The 17,980-nt window shown below is 34.8% G+C and overlaps 1 protein-coding gene across 1 annotated transcript; it reads right to left on the bottom strand.

Annotated features, from left to right (window-relative positions):
• Positions 1 to 1,135: 1,135 nt before the first annotated feature.
• Positions 1,136 to 6,062, bottom strand: LOC143575616 (uncharacterized). The gene is made up of 4 exons (XM_077059936.1): positions 6,032 to 6,062; positions 5,699 to 5,961; positions 1,485 to 1,696; positions 1,136 to 1,379 (listed from the first exon to the last, which is right to left on the bottom strand). Exons 1-4 carry the CDS (start codon positions 6,054 to 6,056, stop codon positions 1,229 to 1,231), a joined length of 651 nt encoding a protein of 216 aa, XP_076916051.1. The 5' UTR covers positions 6,057 to 6,062; the 3' UTR covers positions 1,136 to 1,228.
• Positions 6,063 to 17,980: the final 11,918 nt, after the last annotated feature.

Consider the following 17,980-nt stretch of genomic DNA (forward strand, 5'->3'; position numbering starts at 1 on the left):
CCACAAGTATACGAGTCAACACTTTCTTCTGACTCTGTCATTAATAATTGAATATCGTAGTATATTATCAAGCCAATATTTACTAAGCAAAAAGAAACTTCAAATGATAAACCAAGTAATGAATCAAATTGACTTGATCATGCGAAAATAATGAACAATATGTTCCTTAGGTTCAAAACAAAGTAATTCAGAATATGCATTTTACTACTAGTATTAAAAATACTAGATATTTGCGACTATATATAGTTTTGTGGCAGGCTTCTTTTGTGAAAACTAAATTTTGTTTATGGGCATAACGTTATGTAAATTAAAAAAGAAAAAAGAAACCAATATATATCATTACATTTTATATCTTTTTCACTCATAACACTTTAAACTGCTCCCTACATTATAAATATCACTCACAAAATATGAAGGATTGAATGTGAAGGTTATGATACTAGAGCATTCACAATAGGTTTTCTAAACTGTGTACATATATACTTTATTATTTAGATTTTAGTTATAATTTGTAAGTGATTATGAATGAAAAAAAGAAAAAAACATATAACTATAAATAGTAAAAAGTATTATTTCATTAAAAGGCACAGAGAAAAATAATAATTTTAATGTAATCATGAATATGAAGTTAAAGTGCGTAACGGAGATACTCTTAGACTAGACACGATACACGAAGACACATCAAAATTAAAAAGAATACAAATGATGTCTCTTTTTCCTTAGGTCAAATGTCGTTGTACCAACTTAAAAATATATATAATAAGAAATTACTTTTCAGTTTTCCACAAGTATACGAGTTAACATTTAGTTTTGACTCTATCTTCAGAAATTGAATATCATAACATATTATCAAGCCAATATTGATCGACTAAACAAAAAGAAACTTCAAACGATAAACCAAATAATGAATCAAATTGACTTGATCATGCAAAAATAATGAACAATATGTTCCTTAGGTTCAAAACGAATTAATTAAGAATATGCATTTTGCTACTATTAGAATATTGGACATTTACGACCATATATAGTTTCTTGACAGGCTTCTTTTGTGAAAACTAAATCTTGTTTATGGGCATAACGCTATGTAATTTAAGAAAAAAAAAACTAGTACCTCAAGTGGATCTGCCGATGAAATTAGTTTTGCCATAACTTCTCTATCTTGAGGAGACATTACCGCAAGGTTCCCATGGATTAAAGAAAAGCAAGGAAACCATTTCTGAGTGTTCCATCAGTAGGTCAACCAAGGCAGGTGGTAAGCAACCCAATACGACCACTGATCTTGTTTGATTTGCCGAGAAAATGCCTCACTGGTTAAGTTTGATGGTAGATTAGGCCACCAATAATTGATCCCTGGAGAAAGAAGCACAGCTCCAGCAAGCCTGTAATCATCACATGATTATCATATGGATTGGTTAACACAACCTTCTTATATAAACCATACTTTAAAACTAACAATGTTTAGTAAATTTTGATTTGAGGCTCACCTGTGAGGAATGTACTTGAGACAAGACCATATGACCTGCCCACCCATAGAGTATCCAACCCCATAAAACTTTGGTCCGAGGTTCAGTTGATCAGCTACCTCCTCGATATCAAATGCCAAGCTTTTCACAGTTCGCTTAGGGTCCGGGTCACTATCACCATAACCGGGGCGGTCTATTGAAACAACGTACACCCCTAGCTCTTCAACAAGCGCCTACAAAAATGGGATTTTTTTACGGAAGCAAACGGCCATACGTGTACAAAATTTTTAGGTAGGGAGTAAGAATACGGGTCGAATCAGAAGACCAGAAATAAAAAATAATAATCTATGATGATAAAATAGCATCAAACCATTCATATAACCCAAGTTCATATTTCGTTTTGCATAGCTCTGATTGATAATTATCAAATAAAAAATTCATATTTCAATATGTTCAATATGAACCAACGAAAGTCAAATTGAATACTAAGTGATAACATAACTAAAAAGAATTTTAAAAATAAAATAGATTTAATGCTATAAATAGCATAGATGGAGTATTTAAATATAACGGATATCCAATAACTAATGAGTGGTTCAAATGTGGTCAAAAGTCATTGATCAGTGTGCTCTTTTTGTCCCCTAACACAAAAGTGCCCAAAATGCCCATTTCAGCGTATCATTGCCTAATTGTGATAAAAGTATAAAATAAATAGAGATAACTTCGTTTTTCATCCTATAGTTTTTTAAAATTATAATTTTGATCAAATAATTTATTTTAAACTTTTATTATACAATAGTTTCAATTAACTATCGGTTTTTTAGTCTAATTCATTAACGTCATTCATCAACCGTTAGTTAATACAATTTTGAAGAGTTTTTTTGTATTTTTTACAAACTTTTAATCATAAGAATTTTTGGGTTTTCTACTAAATATAAGTTTTATAATTTTTGTTATTTTTTAGTATTATGGTTTATTATATTTGTTTATATATAAATATCTACACACTTTTTATTTTTAATATATATATATATATGTTCAGGATCATGTGAGAACTTTTTGAGAATTAAGAACTATGAGAACCATTTTGGACCACAAAAAAACCCAAAAATAAAAAAAATCATAAAACAAAAAAACACAAAAATAAAAAAAGTAAAAAAACCAAATTTCTTATTTAACACCCCGGTTTCTAAAAAAACCGTAAAAAAAAATTCCCGGTTTAGCTAAATTATACATATATGTACACACATTTTTTTTTTCATATACACATATGTATATTTTAAAGTAAATGATAATGTACATATGTATACATTACGTAACTAGAGATTAAATGAAAGTATACATATGTGTATAGGTATAATACGAATTAAAAAGAAAAAAAATCGGTTTTTTATTATACATATATGTATAATATGTACACACATGTTTTTTCCTATACACCTATGTATAATTTAAGGTAAATAATAATGTACATATGTGTACATTACGTAACTAGTGATTAAATGAAAGTATACATATGTGTATAGGTATCATACGAATTAAAAAGAAAAAAAAAATTTCAGTTTTTTTTATATGAAACCGGAATGAAATATAAGAATTTTGGTTTGTTTACTTTTTTAAAATTTTCGTTTTTTTTTTGTTTTATAATTTTTTAAATATTTTTAGAGGATTTTTTTTAGTGGTGCAAAATGGTTCTCAAAGTTCTCAATTTGCCAATGGTTCTCTTAGGATCCTTACCCTATATATATATTCAAAACTGACGCTTTTATGCAAGTCTATATTTATTTGTTTATATTTAAATACTTTTAATTTTTTTTAACCTTCTATAGTTGTAATAGTATGTCAACTTTAAAAACATTGTATTTAGTTTTATTTTGAAGTACGATTTGAAGTTAAATTATGTACCATAATTAACTATAAACTAAGAAGTCATTTCCATTTTGATGGGCTGGTGAGGTGATTAAGATATGAAATATAGAGTACAAAAATTTTGTTGTTTAAAAAAAATACAAACCAAGAATTAAAATTAATAAACAGATTTTCAATAACCCTCCGTCAATTGAAATGTTGAAAAAAATAATAATATAAGATCAACATATGCTCTTTTTACCACCAAGAAATAGAAGCAGAAAAATTAATTTTTCTAAATCATTTATATTTAATATAGTGTAGAATTAAAATGAAACTTAAAAATAAATATTCTTTTTTAAAGCCTATATGCTATTACGGTTATAAAAAGAAATAATAAAAGTTGTCAAATATAAATAAATATGCAGTTGCATAAAAGCTCCGGTTTCAAAAAATATTTAAAAAATAAAAAAGAATATATTTATTTATATATAAACAAATATAATAAACCATAATAGTTAGAAAATAACAAAAAGTATAAAGCTTATATTTAGTAGAAAAAAGAAATATTCATATGAATTAAAAGTTTGTGAAAAATATATAAAAGCCCCTCAAAGTTGTATTAACTAACAGTTGTTGGATGACGTTAGTAGGTTGGACTAAAACTAATAGTTAATTGAAACTATTGTACCATAAAAGGCTAAAATAAACTATTGGACCAAAATTGATAATTTTAAAAAACCACATGGACTAAAATCAAAGTTCTCTCAATAAATAAATATCATTTTCTTACAAATATTTTGGGGCTTATGGACGCTTATCAACTCGGTAAATCCGCACTTAATAGAAACTAGACCAGTATTTTTAGATGGAGTTAATGTCCATTTCGTCCCTATGGTTTGCTACTTTCGCCACTTCAGTCCAAAGTTTGAAATTTTGTCAATTTAGTCCTTATAGTTTTAAACATTAGCCAATTACGTCATCTCGTCTAACGGCATCCAACTATGCTGTTAGTTTAATGGGTATTTTGTCTTTCTCCTATTTATGTTTAGTTAATGGTCAGTTTCGTCCCTGTGGTTTGATACTTTTGCTATTTCAGTCCAAAGTTTGAAAAATTTTCAATTTTATGTTTAATTTATTCAGTTTATTTATTTATATATATTTTTTATTTTTTTTGTCTATAGCCCTAAGAGCATAATCCAAGCCCAAAACCATCGAGCATCGACCAAAACAGGTTTACGTTTACTCTGTCGATAACAATAATCATACCCCCCTCACATTTAGTTTCTAGACATTTTCTAAACTCTCCTCATTGTGGAATTCATTGGTAAAGTGGTCAAGGTAATTCCCTAAAACCGTACTATACCGATAAAACTAAAATCGTTTCTTTGGTTAATGCATAATAGTTACGGTTTAGAGATTAACATATTGTAGCAAACATCTTGGTCGAAATCACACTAAGAGGTCGAATATCCTGCATTTCCATGTTTGCTCAAGAAATTGATACACTAGATCGCATGTGTGTTCTTCAAATCGTGGGATTGTTCTTGAATTCTTCATATCGACTACAATTCTAGGGTTGAATTCGATGAATTCAAGAACAATACCATGATTTGAAGAACACACATGCGATTTAGTGCATCGATTTCTTGAGCAAACATGGAAATGCGGGATATTCGAACTCCTGACGTTGATTTCGACCCAGATGTTTGCTACGATATGTTAATCTCTAAACCCTAACTATTATGCATTAATCAGAGAAATGATTTTAATTTTTTCGGTATAGTTCGGTTTTAGGGAATTACCCTGACCACTTTACCAATGAATTCCATCATGGACTGAAGTAGCCAAAAAAAAAAAAAAACTGAATAAATTAAACATAAAATTGACAAATTTCAAACTTTGGACTGAAGTAGCAAAAGTATCAAACCACAGGGACGAAACTGACCATTAACTAAATATAAACAGGAGAAAGATAAAAATACCCCTAAAACCAACGGCATAGTTGGATGCCGTTAGACGGGTGGACGTAATTGGCTAATGTTTAAAACTATAAGGACTAAATTGACAAAATTTCAAACTTTGGACTGAAGTGACGAAAGTAGCAAACTACAGGGATGAAAATAGCTATTAACTCCTAAACTTATAGATGTTTTCTAAACCGTTACTGTTAAAACAGTATTTTTATATTTCAACAAAGTATTTTTATATTTCAAAAAACTCTATAGTGTTCGCTTGTCAACCAAGTAAACTTGTTGTGTTTACTAACCAGATTAGCGAACCATTATAATAAAGTTGCAAAAGAACACTTAAAAATACGAGTTGGGTTCGCAAACTAATACAAAAAAATAATCATGATTAATCATGAACTAGCAAGAACACCATACCGGTGAGGCTGCGAAGGCAAAAGGATGAAAATGCATGCTATTCCCAAAGCCATGAACGTATATTAGTTTATACTTGGCAGTATCTTTTGGAACACCGAATTCTTCATATGCTATATGCCTTCCATTACGAAGCTTTATCCTTGAGGAAGTAATTGCAGGTCCATCTGGTGATCCCAATGTTCTTGGAGGCGGTGGACGAATTGTTTTATAAGCCCATGCTAACAATCCCACGAAGATCACAAGCAGTATTTTGTTCAAGATCGCTTGAAACAAGAAAAAAGATTCATAGTTAGTCTTGTAATGATCAACACGTAATTAACAAATGAAACTCACATGGGGAGGAAATGGATTTCGACATGTTGTGGTTAGTTAAGAGTCACTTGTGTGGGGAGATACTTATTGGGCATGGCATATGATTGCGACCGGCACTTAATAATTGAATGCATTTTGATCGTGTGGTTGATAATGTATCATGTCTTGTCTTAGAATACACTTTTAAAAGGCGTGAACAACTAGTGATTTGCTTGTTTGGTTTTCAAAATTGGTTGGATGAATTCAAATTTGTTGAGCGAACGGGATATGAAGAAATTCAAATTTGTTAAGAGAGTTTTCTCATGTACATGGCCGTCTTGGAGAATATTTCATTTTTTCTTTTTGTACGGAGCTAGTAAAAACTAGGGCCTTTAAATATAAACTCAATAACTCATATAATTTAAATAATTATGATAACGCTAAACCAATTAAAAGTATTCTGTCAAAATGATTTAATTTAAATATAAATTAATCGTGAAACTTATAGGATTTTTGTAAGCAAAGCTCTCGATCAACTCCTTGTAATCCATACTCTCTAGTATATCGTTCTCAATAGCAATAACGATTTTAATGGCTAATGCTAATGGTAAAACTCTGATCTAGATAGGTTAACGGTTCAAATCGGTCACATAATAAATATACGATACAATAAACAATAAAAGCAAATCGCAAATAAGTAATCAACAATCAGAAATAATTAATTCCATTGGGCAATTTAGTGAAGCGTGTGTGTTTGGGTCTAAAAGTGGGCCTAGTTTGTAGTTACAAAAGTCGGCTGGGCTCCTGGTGAGGTTACCCAAATCCTACATTTGGTTAATACGAGAGTCACATTTGAAATACCATCAAAAATCTTGCCATTAACTCATTAAGCTTGGTTGAAACATGTTCATAAATGATAAAACCACTTAAATTTGCAAAACTTTGTATTTGTTTGATAAAAAATCATTAATTCAAATTCTCATTTTATTAGGCCTAGTATAATTTTATAAAAATATACGTCCTAGCTACACTTGCATAAATAAACACTTCCAAGTTACACATTTGTTCGATGAGGTATGTTTAAAATCTTGATCAATAGAATACTAAGCAGATAAAACAAGTACAAAAGTTAATTAAAAGAAAGTTTCACATAATCATCATCGAAATCACATAAACATTATTAATAATGGTTAACTAGGCTTCATATTTATCTAAGCGAATAAATAAGTTTTGGCCCATTTGAATTACAAAATTACCCAAATAAGATACAAGTTTGAATCAAGACATGGCTATTCGGTGTATGAGGCTCTTTCCTCACAAGTTTATATTTGATCGCACTTTGGAGCGCGACAAGGTGCGAGAAATCACAAACCACGGATACATATTGCGAAGAGAGATGAATCCCGTTGTCAAAGGGACGACTATTTGATTTATCCTCTTAGTTATAGTGTCATGTTCTTGGTCAATTCACTAGAAATATCTGAAGAACGCTTTCTTACATGGCAATCTTTAGAAAACTGGGTATAAGCACCACCCATCGCGTTTAATTTTGTAACATTTGCTAGTTTTCAAACCTGAAATCCGACTTGTTTAAAACTTTGGGTTTTCATTTTTTATATTTTTATGTTGGTTTATGTTAAGAATTATTAATTTATAGTTTTAACTTAATTACAAATTCTATTTCATGTATTTCAGTGTCAAAATTTGCATATAAACAAGTTCAGGGCTAAAACTGTCACTTTTGAAACTATTGTAGAAAACCCCTCAGTCACGCATCGGGATGGGACCCCCCCCCCCCCAATCTCCATTGTGATGCGCTATGAGCCTGCAGCCACGCGTTTTTCACTCGTTTAACTCTCCAAATCCATTCCAAACCTGTTTGTGAGTCAGTTTCTTGATTCTAAAATGTTCTTAGGCTAATTCCTACCGAAAACCCTCAATTTTTCTCTTCAAGACATACCATATTTAGTTAGATTTGATTACTCTTTTAGTTAAAAAGCCCATTAACCAAAGTTATATCAATAAACCTTTAAGCCCTAACCTTAGACCAATTCCTTCATAAACTAAGCTTCTTTGACTGTGCCTCATCTTCCTTTTGTCAATTTTACTCATCTTTCACGAATTCAAGGCTAATTGGTGTTGTTCTTGCCCTTTGACCAAGAAAAGTCAATTTTCTCTAGTTTTTCAATCTTCCAACGATTTCCGGATAATAATGTTATTGTGTCCTGTTATTTTACATGGCTAAATCAAAACCTCTTAATCAAATTATAATTGGTTCCAAGGTGTTTTAAGTAGGGATGAGCAAAAATCGGTATGGTACCGATGAGCAAAAATCGGTATGGTACCGATTGGTACCGGTACGTACCAAAATCGGTATCGAATCGGTACCAAGATTTTGAGTTTTCGGGACCGGTACGGTACGGTACCGCTATTTCCCGAATTTTACCTTAAATACCGGTACCGTACCGATACCCACTAAACATTTCGGTACCGGTACCGGTACGGTACCGAGCTCATCCCTAGTTTTAAGGTTCGATTACTCCTAGTTAATATTCTAGTCTTTATGTCTGTTAAATCAGGTTTTCCTCATTAATCCTTCGTCTTTATCTTCTAAAATAGGAACCAAGTATAATAAAACTCGTTTTTACGTATAATGTTTGTTGGAAGCGATCCTGACCTAGTTCCGGGTTCAAGACTGATAAAACCCGAAGACTCGTTTAATTATTTTTACAGATATTTTACATTAAAAACTGAATTTATAGTTATTTTATTAGAAATCGCAAGTTCGTTTATTTGCTTGTTTAATTCCCGATTTAAAACCCGGACATATCTGGAACTTGGATTTTCATCTGTATTATTTTTCATTCTCTAAATTATTAAGTCATATTTATTTGATTTTAGGGTTTTTCATTATTTTCTCTTATGTCGGTCGGCTCGATACGCAATTTCGTTTTTACTTTCTTAACTCGGTGTTTCTTTAAAGCGCAAGTAACTCATTGTCCCCTTTTTATGTTTTCGAATATTTTGGGGTGTAGCATTGTTCCTATTTCAAACTCAGTTATTTATTTATACATTTATATCGCAAACACAATCCAAACTTATATCATCTTGATTGATTTCATCTATGATTGTTATATGCTTATTTATCACATGATTATATGCGTACATGCTTGCATGGTTGATTGAATGGTATATTTATTTCGCAAACACAAACACAAACACGAACACAAGCTCAAGTGGGTTAGTTTGGAGGGCTGCCTATGGGTTTTAGGTTAATCAGGTTAACCTGTTCGGGTTTTGGGTTTATAAGGTCGGTTTAGCTTTATAAAGAACTCACCCACAACCCGTCCCTATTAGAGTTCGAGTGTTTCGAGTTTCACGTAAGCTGGGTTGCAGGTAAATTGGGTCGAGTTGATCAATTTAGTCAGGTTTCAAAACTCATAATTCAAAATTCATCATCAAGCATTCAAAAATCTTTCATCAGACATTCAAAATTCAAAATTAAATGTCAAAATTCACAATCAATAAAATCCAAATTCATCATCGAACTTTAAAAAGTCATGGTCTAAAATTCACAAATATTCTTTAATTTTTCTAAGATTCAATCTGAAATGGTGTAGCGTTACAGGAAACTTTATAAGAAAAATAAATGAATCTTTCTTGTAAAATGTTTATACCTTATAATAGTGAAATTAGTAATAATGTTTCTCAGGTTAACCCGTACCCCACTTTAAAAAAAATAAGCTTAATACCCGACTGTAGTTATACTTTGTGTTTATTGAGTTAACCCGATTAACCCTATTACCCTATTAAGACTTTTCGAACTTATTTAACTCGACTCTAATTTGCTTTTTGGATTCGGGTTGACTAGATTTGGGTATGTAAACCTCATCGAGGGTGATGAGTTCCTAAGAGGGTGATTGTAATGATACACTGAAGATTAACTTGCCAATTATAACATCTTAGAAAAATCCCATATCAGCTGTGGACAGAAGACTTCTTGATTCATAAGGAATGCCCTACCTCTTACATCATCAATGCGTTTTGGGCTTAACTGGCTGTGAAGCATATGAAAACTTCACAGTTAAACATACTCAGTTGGTAGTAGTACTAAGATGGGTGATCTCATGGAAAGTCTCCATCAGGACAACAAAAAACAAATCCGTAAGTTCTTGGATGAGTCATCCATCTCATATGGGGCAAAGCAGACAATATGCACCACCTACATGGTATCGATTTTCCAAATACATTTTATCATGTGGGTTTTGTTGTAATGTGTGCAATAACTTTCGTTTGTATATCAGAATGGGGCACATGACATATTTGTTCCTATGTGTAGACTATCTCATCCTCACTGTTGCGTTCTTTACAGAATCATCACCATACTATCACGAGAGATTTTTTTTCTTTTTACCAACCTAGGATCTCTTCAGAATTTCTTATGGATTACAACATCTTTAAACAAAAATGGCCAAGTCACTATGACCGCATAATCCTTCTCTATGTGTCTATGTCCTCCTGTAATCCCTATTATACTATTGTGGATTTATCGTCCACATTTAGGTGCTGCTTGTTTTTTAAGAGGTAACATGTCTGTAGTCTGCGGACCATATCTGCAGGCATTTGCAGCAGAAGAGGTGGACCAAACCTCTGCAGTCTGCAACAAGAAGACTGTTTGTTTTTTAACGTCTGAAGACTGCTATAATAAACGAAAAATGAAATAAACCGATTTTTTTAAACTTTACTCAACAACAAACTAGTAATAATTATACAATTTTAACAATAATCAAACAACAAACATTCATAAACATTCTACAAACTTTAATTAACAACAAACTAGTAATAATTGTACAATTTTAACAAAAAATCAACAACACATTCATAAATCTAAACCTTCTACAAACTTTATTCAACAACAAACTAGTAATAATAGAACAGTTACAATAATGGTGAATAGACTATCAAATCTTGAATAAATAAGCATGCAAAGGTAGATGGTGGTGGACGTGGCAGCTAGGGCTGGAGGTGGCGGAGCAGCGTGCGGCGGCGGTGATGTGGGGAGAAAGGAAGGCAACGGCGGTTGGCTAGGGTAGGTGGAGAGCAGTGGCGGTCGGCAGGGTTAGGTGGAGGAGCAACAGCGGCGGTCGACTAGAGAGGAGCAGCGGCGGCGATGGCTATTGCGGCGCCGAGGTGGAGGTCGCCGGTGGTGCGGCGCCAGCAGTGGAGACTGCCGGTGGTGTGGCGCGGCTATGGAGGAGATGAAGGGGAGGAGATGGTAGAATGAAAGGAGGGCTAGGGTTTTGAATGAGATAGAATATGCAGAAGACTTGAAAAAAGGAAGGTCCATGTCTTTTAGGATAAGAGAGTGCGAAAACATTTTTTAATGAAATGTCTTCAGAAAAACAAAGAGTCTGCAAACCTAAAGGTCTACTTGTGGTCTGCGCGGCACAGACATAAGAGGCCATGAAGATATTCAGACAAAAAAACAAACATCACCTTAGTGTTACGGATGGTCCTCCTCTTTTGGATTGTACCTTATATCGCAACCTAGCAGGTGCTCATAGATATTTAGCATTTAGTAAGCCTGATATGTCTTATTTCATTAAGCAAATATGCATGCCCTCCATGAGCCACGTTTTGCATTAATGAATGGCATTATGTGTTATCTTCAGGCACCCTCGATCATGGTCTTCGCATTATACCCTCTCCAGCTCATTCTTTGATTTCTTGTTTAGATGTAGACCGGGCGCGAGGTTCCACAAGATACGCATGCGGCTACTGTGTCTACCTCAGGAAAGCTTACCTTCATGGCCCTTGAAATGGTGTAATTTATTGGTTGCGTAATTTACTTCTTAGATTACGCGTCCCTTTACGTAAGGCCACTACTCTCTACCATGATAATGTGTTAGCAATATATTTGCCTGATAACCTCATCAACATCAACAAACCAATCCCCTGGAGATCGTTATCCATTGTGTGATAGAAAAAGTCCTTATTGGAAGCATCCGAGTACTCCATATTCCTTCTTCATCACAATACATAAATATTTTTACCAATGATATCACGGCAGCTATTTAGACTTTTCAATCTAGATGGAGCGTATGCTTTGCAAACGCTCCAACTATACGAGGGAATATTAGCGAAACCGTTATTGTATTTTCTATATATATGTTTATATGGATTTGTACCTAATCAAATTGTTAGGCTTGTGGTATTCTTGGCCTGACATGTAGGGTATCCCCATTGGAATAATCATTAAGCATTCCATACCATAAACATTTTTACATCCCATCTTTACCGACGTCACTTTCACCTAGAGCGTCCACGCCATTGTAATAGTGTAGACGGCGAAGGTAGTGGACATAGTGATGTGGAATTGTGGGGGTTGATAATGCAGGCGTCAATTCTGATAGTGTTGGAGACAATAAGTAGAGAATGATAGTGTTTCTGGTGTGGCGTAGGGGGCGACATTCGGGTGGTAGTGATAGTGGCATGGTGGTGGTTGCGGTGGCGTCAGCTGGAGGAGTAGTTGCTGCGTTGATAGGTGGTAATGATTGTAATGATGAAAACAATTGGGATCTCGTGATAGTAGCGGCGGTGACGGTGGGGGTTAGGCACTGTGTGTTAAAAACAAAGCAGCTATGCGGAAGTGGCAATACGTAAATATGCATCTACCTATACTATTAAAGCAACATAATTTTTACACATGCCATTCAATTAGACCCTCCACATAAGCTCCAAGTGTACAAGTTTTCATTTTTACAATTTTCCTTCATAAATGATAAAATAAAAAATATATTATTGGTCGGAATTTAACTCGTTACCTTACTTTTAAAATATTTATGGCTTACCAACTCAACTATGATGAATTGATGTTAGTCTTCTTTTTTTCTTAATTGGTATAGATTCACAACTTTTCATTTTCTTATTTTTAAAATGCTAATACAAATTAATCTTACTAATCTATGTATTTTAGTAAATTATCTATATCTTATGAATCCATAAGATATGTTAATATGTATATTATTAAACTTAAACTTTTTTATTTTACTTTTTAACCATCCGTGTATCACACGGGCTCTATCCTAGTAAACAATATAAATATGTAGTACATGAAACAATAAATGATACAATATTTTAACATTTTAACCTTATATCAGAACCAAAGATTATAATTACATGATCGACCCTACATATATAGAGAGAGAATTACAATTTCTATCTTGAACTTCACGACAATGGCACGGGCTTGAACTTCACAGTTGTTTTACCGAACACTGTCAAAATCATGTGGTTGTGCTCATTCGGATATTCATGAAGTCATGTGAGTTGTACTGAACACAATCCGAACGAGTACAACTCACATGACTTGCCCAAAACATGAAATACAAATCAAAGATAGTGACATACACAACAATGACATGGGCTTGAATTTCATGGCTATTTTACTGAACACTGTCAAAATCAGAAACAAACTACGAACATGTACTTGAAATCTTCACCTGAACGCGAATTTTCACATTACTTGATTACTTAAGCACAATTGATAATAAATAGTCAAACCTGAACACAGAAAACAAAGTTGAATCTTAAGCACCCGAACCTAAAACAACCAAATCGACAACCCTAATTATATATATATATATATATACATACATATATATATGAAAATTACAAACCTTATAGGCGGCTTAGATAATGGTTGTAGTCGGTAGTGGTTTAGACTGGTGCTTCAAATGGTGACGACAATTTTGGTAATCAACAATTTCCAGTGCAAAAGACACCCGACGTCACTTTTGGTTTGTGCGTACTCAACAACAAAAAAATAAAAATAAAAAATAATTGTTCACTTTGATTAGTACAATCACAAAATATCTTTTAAGATCATAAACAGTAAAAAGAAACAAGATTAACTATTTTCACATATGTGATCAATGATTCAATCCCTGTAAAGTATAACATTTAGCTATTAAAAAAATTGTTCTCACTTGATCAAAACATTAGCAAAAATTAGTTGTGTTTCATGATTTCCAAAGAAAAACTAATTCACTTTTTCCTTTTAGTTTGCAATTCCAAAACGGCATGGTGACTTTTCATACCAATTACCTTAATCGCAAAGCTTATGAGAATCGTCTCAATGTAACCGTGTATAACAACGAACCTAAACTCCGATACCACTTGTTAGGATCAAAACGGCTATTTGGAAGCAACAACACACAACTATGCATGAACGATATAAACACGTACGCAGTACAGAAAATAATAAATGAAGTAATAATTTTAAGGTGGTTAACCCCATGTGGGGAACTTACATAGTTACATCCACATGCTAATTAGGGTTTTTCTCATGACTGAAAATTACAATTACATCTAACTATCTATATAATTGCTTATTATAAAATCTTACGTGTAGCTCTTAGGTTGCTCTCCCCATCCTCAGAAGCCATCAGATTGTTTTGATTTCTAAATGAATGGTTCTCAGTCATTCCTTTGATTTCGTGGATATTATCCTACAGGTGTGATAATCCGAATCTCTCAAAATGGGTTATATCAGGGTCACAAACCCTAAACCTTTTCAGCCTTTCCTTTCTTTATATGCCATCTTTATTCAACATCACAAATGGCTCTTCTCCTGTAATCGATTTGAACATAGGGTTATCGATTAAGATTCAGTATGTTTTTCTTCGATCTAGACGGGTATGCTACTCGGTTTGTTTTTATTAGTTCATTCGATTTCATCAATCGCCATTATAATCATAAATCAAGGTATCCTCTTTGAAACCCAAAATTGATTCACTACTTAGATCGTATCTTTATTCTTCACTTAGATAATTTTGAGAAAACAAAATTTACATGTCCAATTTGGGTTTCTAGCCTCTTGAATTGCTAAATGAGGATTAATTGTCTGTATCAATCATGAGCCATACTACTTTAATTTTTTTAATTTGATATGAACTACAATTAGTGTTGCCCTAATTACGCCTAAACCACAAATTACTTACCCCTTGGTATGAATTGAAATCTGTTTTTAACAAATCTAACATGTGAAAGTTGTCCGTGAAACAATGAGTTAGACATTATAGATGTGAAACGAGATTCTAAGGAATGTAGATGAGGTTCTTGCTTCACCTTCATAGAGGTAAACTGCTTGTTTAATTCACAAAAGTCTTGTTCATCTTATATTGTAATCTATTTTCTTCAAAACCTAAAAAATGTTTTATATTGGGTCCTACTGGGGACACCCAGACACCCCTAATACGACGCGTATAGTACTATACGCAGCGTTTAGGTGACTCTTTTGTCTTTTATGTTGTACTCTATACGCCGCATATAGTGCTATACGCGACGTATAGGGTACAGTCAACCTATGACTGTCATGCCTGTCATGCCTGTTGCCAGGTCGTACCTTATACGCCCCGTTTAGCACTATACAGGGCGTATTGGGCCAATTTGAATTATTAAGTTCCCCGACTCCCCCTCGATTCTCTTTATTATATATCCATATGCACACACATGCAGTTCACCACCCGAGAAGCAAAAAAAAGATGTCATGGTTCAGCAATTTATTTCCAAACTCAAACGAGGAGGAGTTAGGATACGCGTAACGATCAGCTAACACGCCGAGGTTACCAGATTTGAACCAAGTTTTGTTATATATTTATTTAATATAAAGTCATTAGTTGGTCTTTTACTAATATGTTACCATTACATTTGTCAGGAGTATTTCGGTTACAATGGTCAGCCTGAAGAGTCTTACGGTCAACCTAGCATGCCGGGGTTACCAAATTTGAACTATGTTTCATTGTATATATATATTTTATATAAAGTAAGTTAGTTGCTTTTTAACTAAGATATGTTACCATTACGTTTGTCTGGATTATTTTGGTTACAATGGTCAGCCAGAACAGTCTTACGGTCAGCCATCGTACTACTTACCAGTTCACGGGTTATATTACGAAACTTTGTCTTCTTCTTCGTACCACTTACCAGTAGGAGAGGTACCGTATTATGAAACCCAGTCTTGGCCCCATGTACCAATAGAATTGCCACTGTATTACAAGGGAATCGAACATAATGAAGATAATTATGATGATGATTACATATGCAAGCCGACGGATTCGTATAAAACAGATATTATAAGACACCATATGTTTTGCTAGTTTGCTAGTTTGAGCTTTAAATGAATTTTGGTTGAACCGCCTATACTCAATCTCCATTCGGGTAGGCATACCTGGTTTTATAAACCTGTACATAGGGTATCCTAGAATTTTTCGTTTTTATTTTAATATTTTGCTATTATTTTATAATAGGGGGACGACCCCTACCGAAATGCTATACGGTTGCCGCCGCGTGTTCTTGATCGACATATCTAATTTGATATTTTTATTTTCCACTTATGCCTGATGTACCTGGTTAAAAGGTCGAGGTAGCGGCCGCTAGGTGCGGGACGCCGCGGTCCCGTAGTCATTTTGCGGGGGTTCACCGGATGCTCCGCAGTTCGTGGTGCGGTTGCCTCGAGCGATCGGATATGATGGGGACGAAATCCATATTACTCCCGACACGGTTCTAAAGCGTATTGTCGGAGACGGCCTGCGGATCCCCCCACATGGTGCTCTGTTTTGCACCTTTGTCAGAGGAGCAGACTATGTAGCGCCATTTCATGGAGATGCAGCTCCTCCGACATCGCACTGTTGACTGGACACTGCTCCGTTCAATGGGCCAGAAGGGGCGGGTCTGGGAGCTGTTAGGAGTTGTGTGGGCCATGTCATCGCGTTTGACTCGAAACGGTACGTCGAGCTCACATACGTGTTCTTTTCTACTTTTAGGCGCATGCCCAACGACTTCGCTGAGCCGCACGCGGTGTCTTTTGCCTTGGGCCGGCGGACGTTCGAGATGCCAGTCGCAGACTTCGCCATGGCCACAGGTTTCTATACGCGAGAGGAGGTGAAGACCCCAGATCTCCTTCACGGTATCCGGGGTTATACGCTGCGAGCTCAGTACGACCGCAAGTTTTGGTTAAGTGAGGCCAAGTTGGCTCATTTTTAGAAGACGATAGCCGACAGGGCCCACTCTAGCGCGGTTGTAGAGTCATCTATCTGGGACCCCGTCGACCGATACCTTCATCGCGTAGTTGCCTGCACCATCGTTGCCCGCCACTCCGGCCACGAGAAGTGCAGTAACTCGGATCAGTTATGCATGCTATCGATCACTAGCGGCTGCAGTTGGCAGGGTTTGTCGGCCCGTCTTTCTATGGGTCTGTACATTACCCGTTTGGCGAGTGCCTGGGGTGTTCGATCGCTATCCTCGGGAGTATTTTACCCTATGTCCTGCCACAGGGATGTATTTGTTGGAGGATGCCCGAAGGGCCGTGATTTGTGAGCTACATGTTCCACCCGCTCTAGTCCGGTCCGACGGGGCCCACAGGCACCATCACCTCCGGGGTCGAATGCTACTGCAACACTTCAGATGGGTATACCTACTCACCGGTAGCACGCTCCGATCCTTCGGATGATGAGACCTCAGCAGCAGTTCCTGTTAAGGGAGCCACAGGAGCAGCTGGAACACCACAAAATTTCTGACATAATTTTTTTGCCAAATTTGCCAATGTTCATAAGTTCAGGGACTTAAAAAGAAAACTTTGAATTTCTCATTACTTCTCGCGACGCGAAGAAATTGGTTAATACTCTTCGTGATACGCGAATATAGCATGCACAAGATCCAAGACAAGGATCGTTCGCGCTACGCGAAGTAAACCTTCGGGCGACGCAAAACCTAATTAAGTAATCGGGGACACGTGTCCAACCACGTGTCATCACGTGGCACCACGGGACAGGCAATATAATGCTTAATATACATAAATCCCGTGTATCTTTTATATATATTATTTTATTAGTTTATGTTTGGTTTTTGTTATGATTTATATACTACTACCTTATTTGGATAAATGTAGGTCCCGGGACTTGTTCGTGGTTAAAGAGGGCGAAAAACGAT

The sequence above is a fragment of the Bidens hawaiensis genome, unplaced genomic scaffold (genome assembly GCF_021521415.1).
Source record: "Bidens hawaiensis isolate Kalapana, Puna unplaced genomic scaffold, B.hawaiensis_p1.1 tig00001412_1, whole genome shotgun sequence".
Taxonomy (NCBI): Eukaryota; Viridiplantae; Streptophyta; class Magnoliopsida; order Asterales; family Asteraceae; genus Bidens; species Bidens hawaiensis.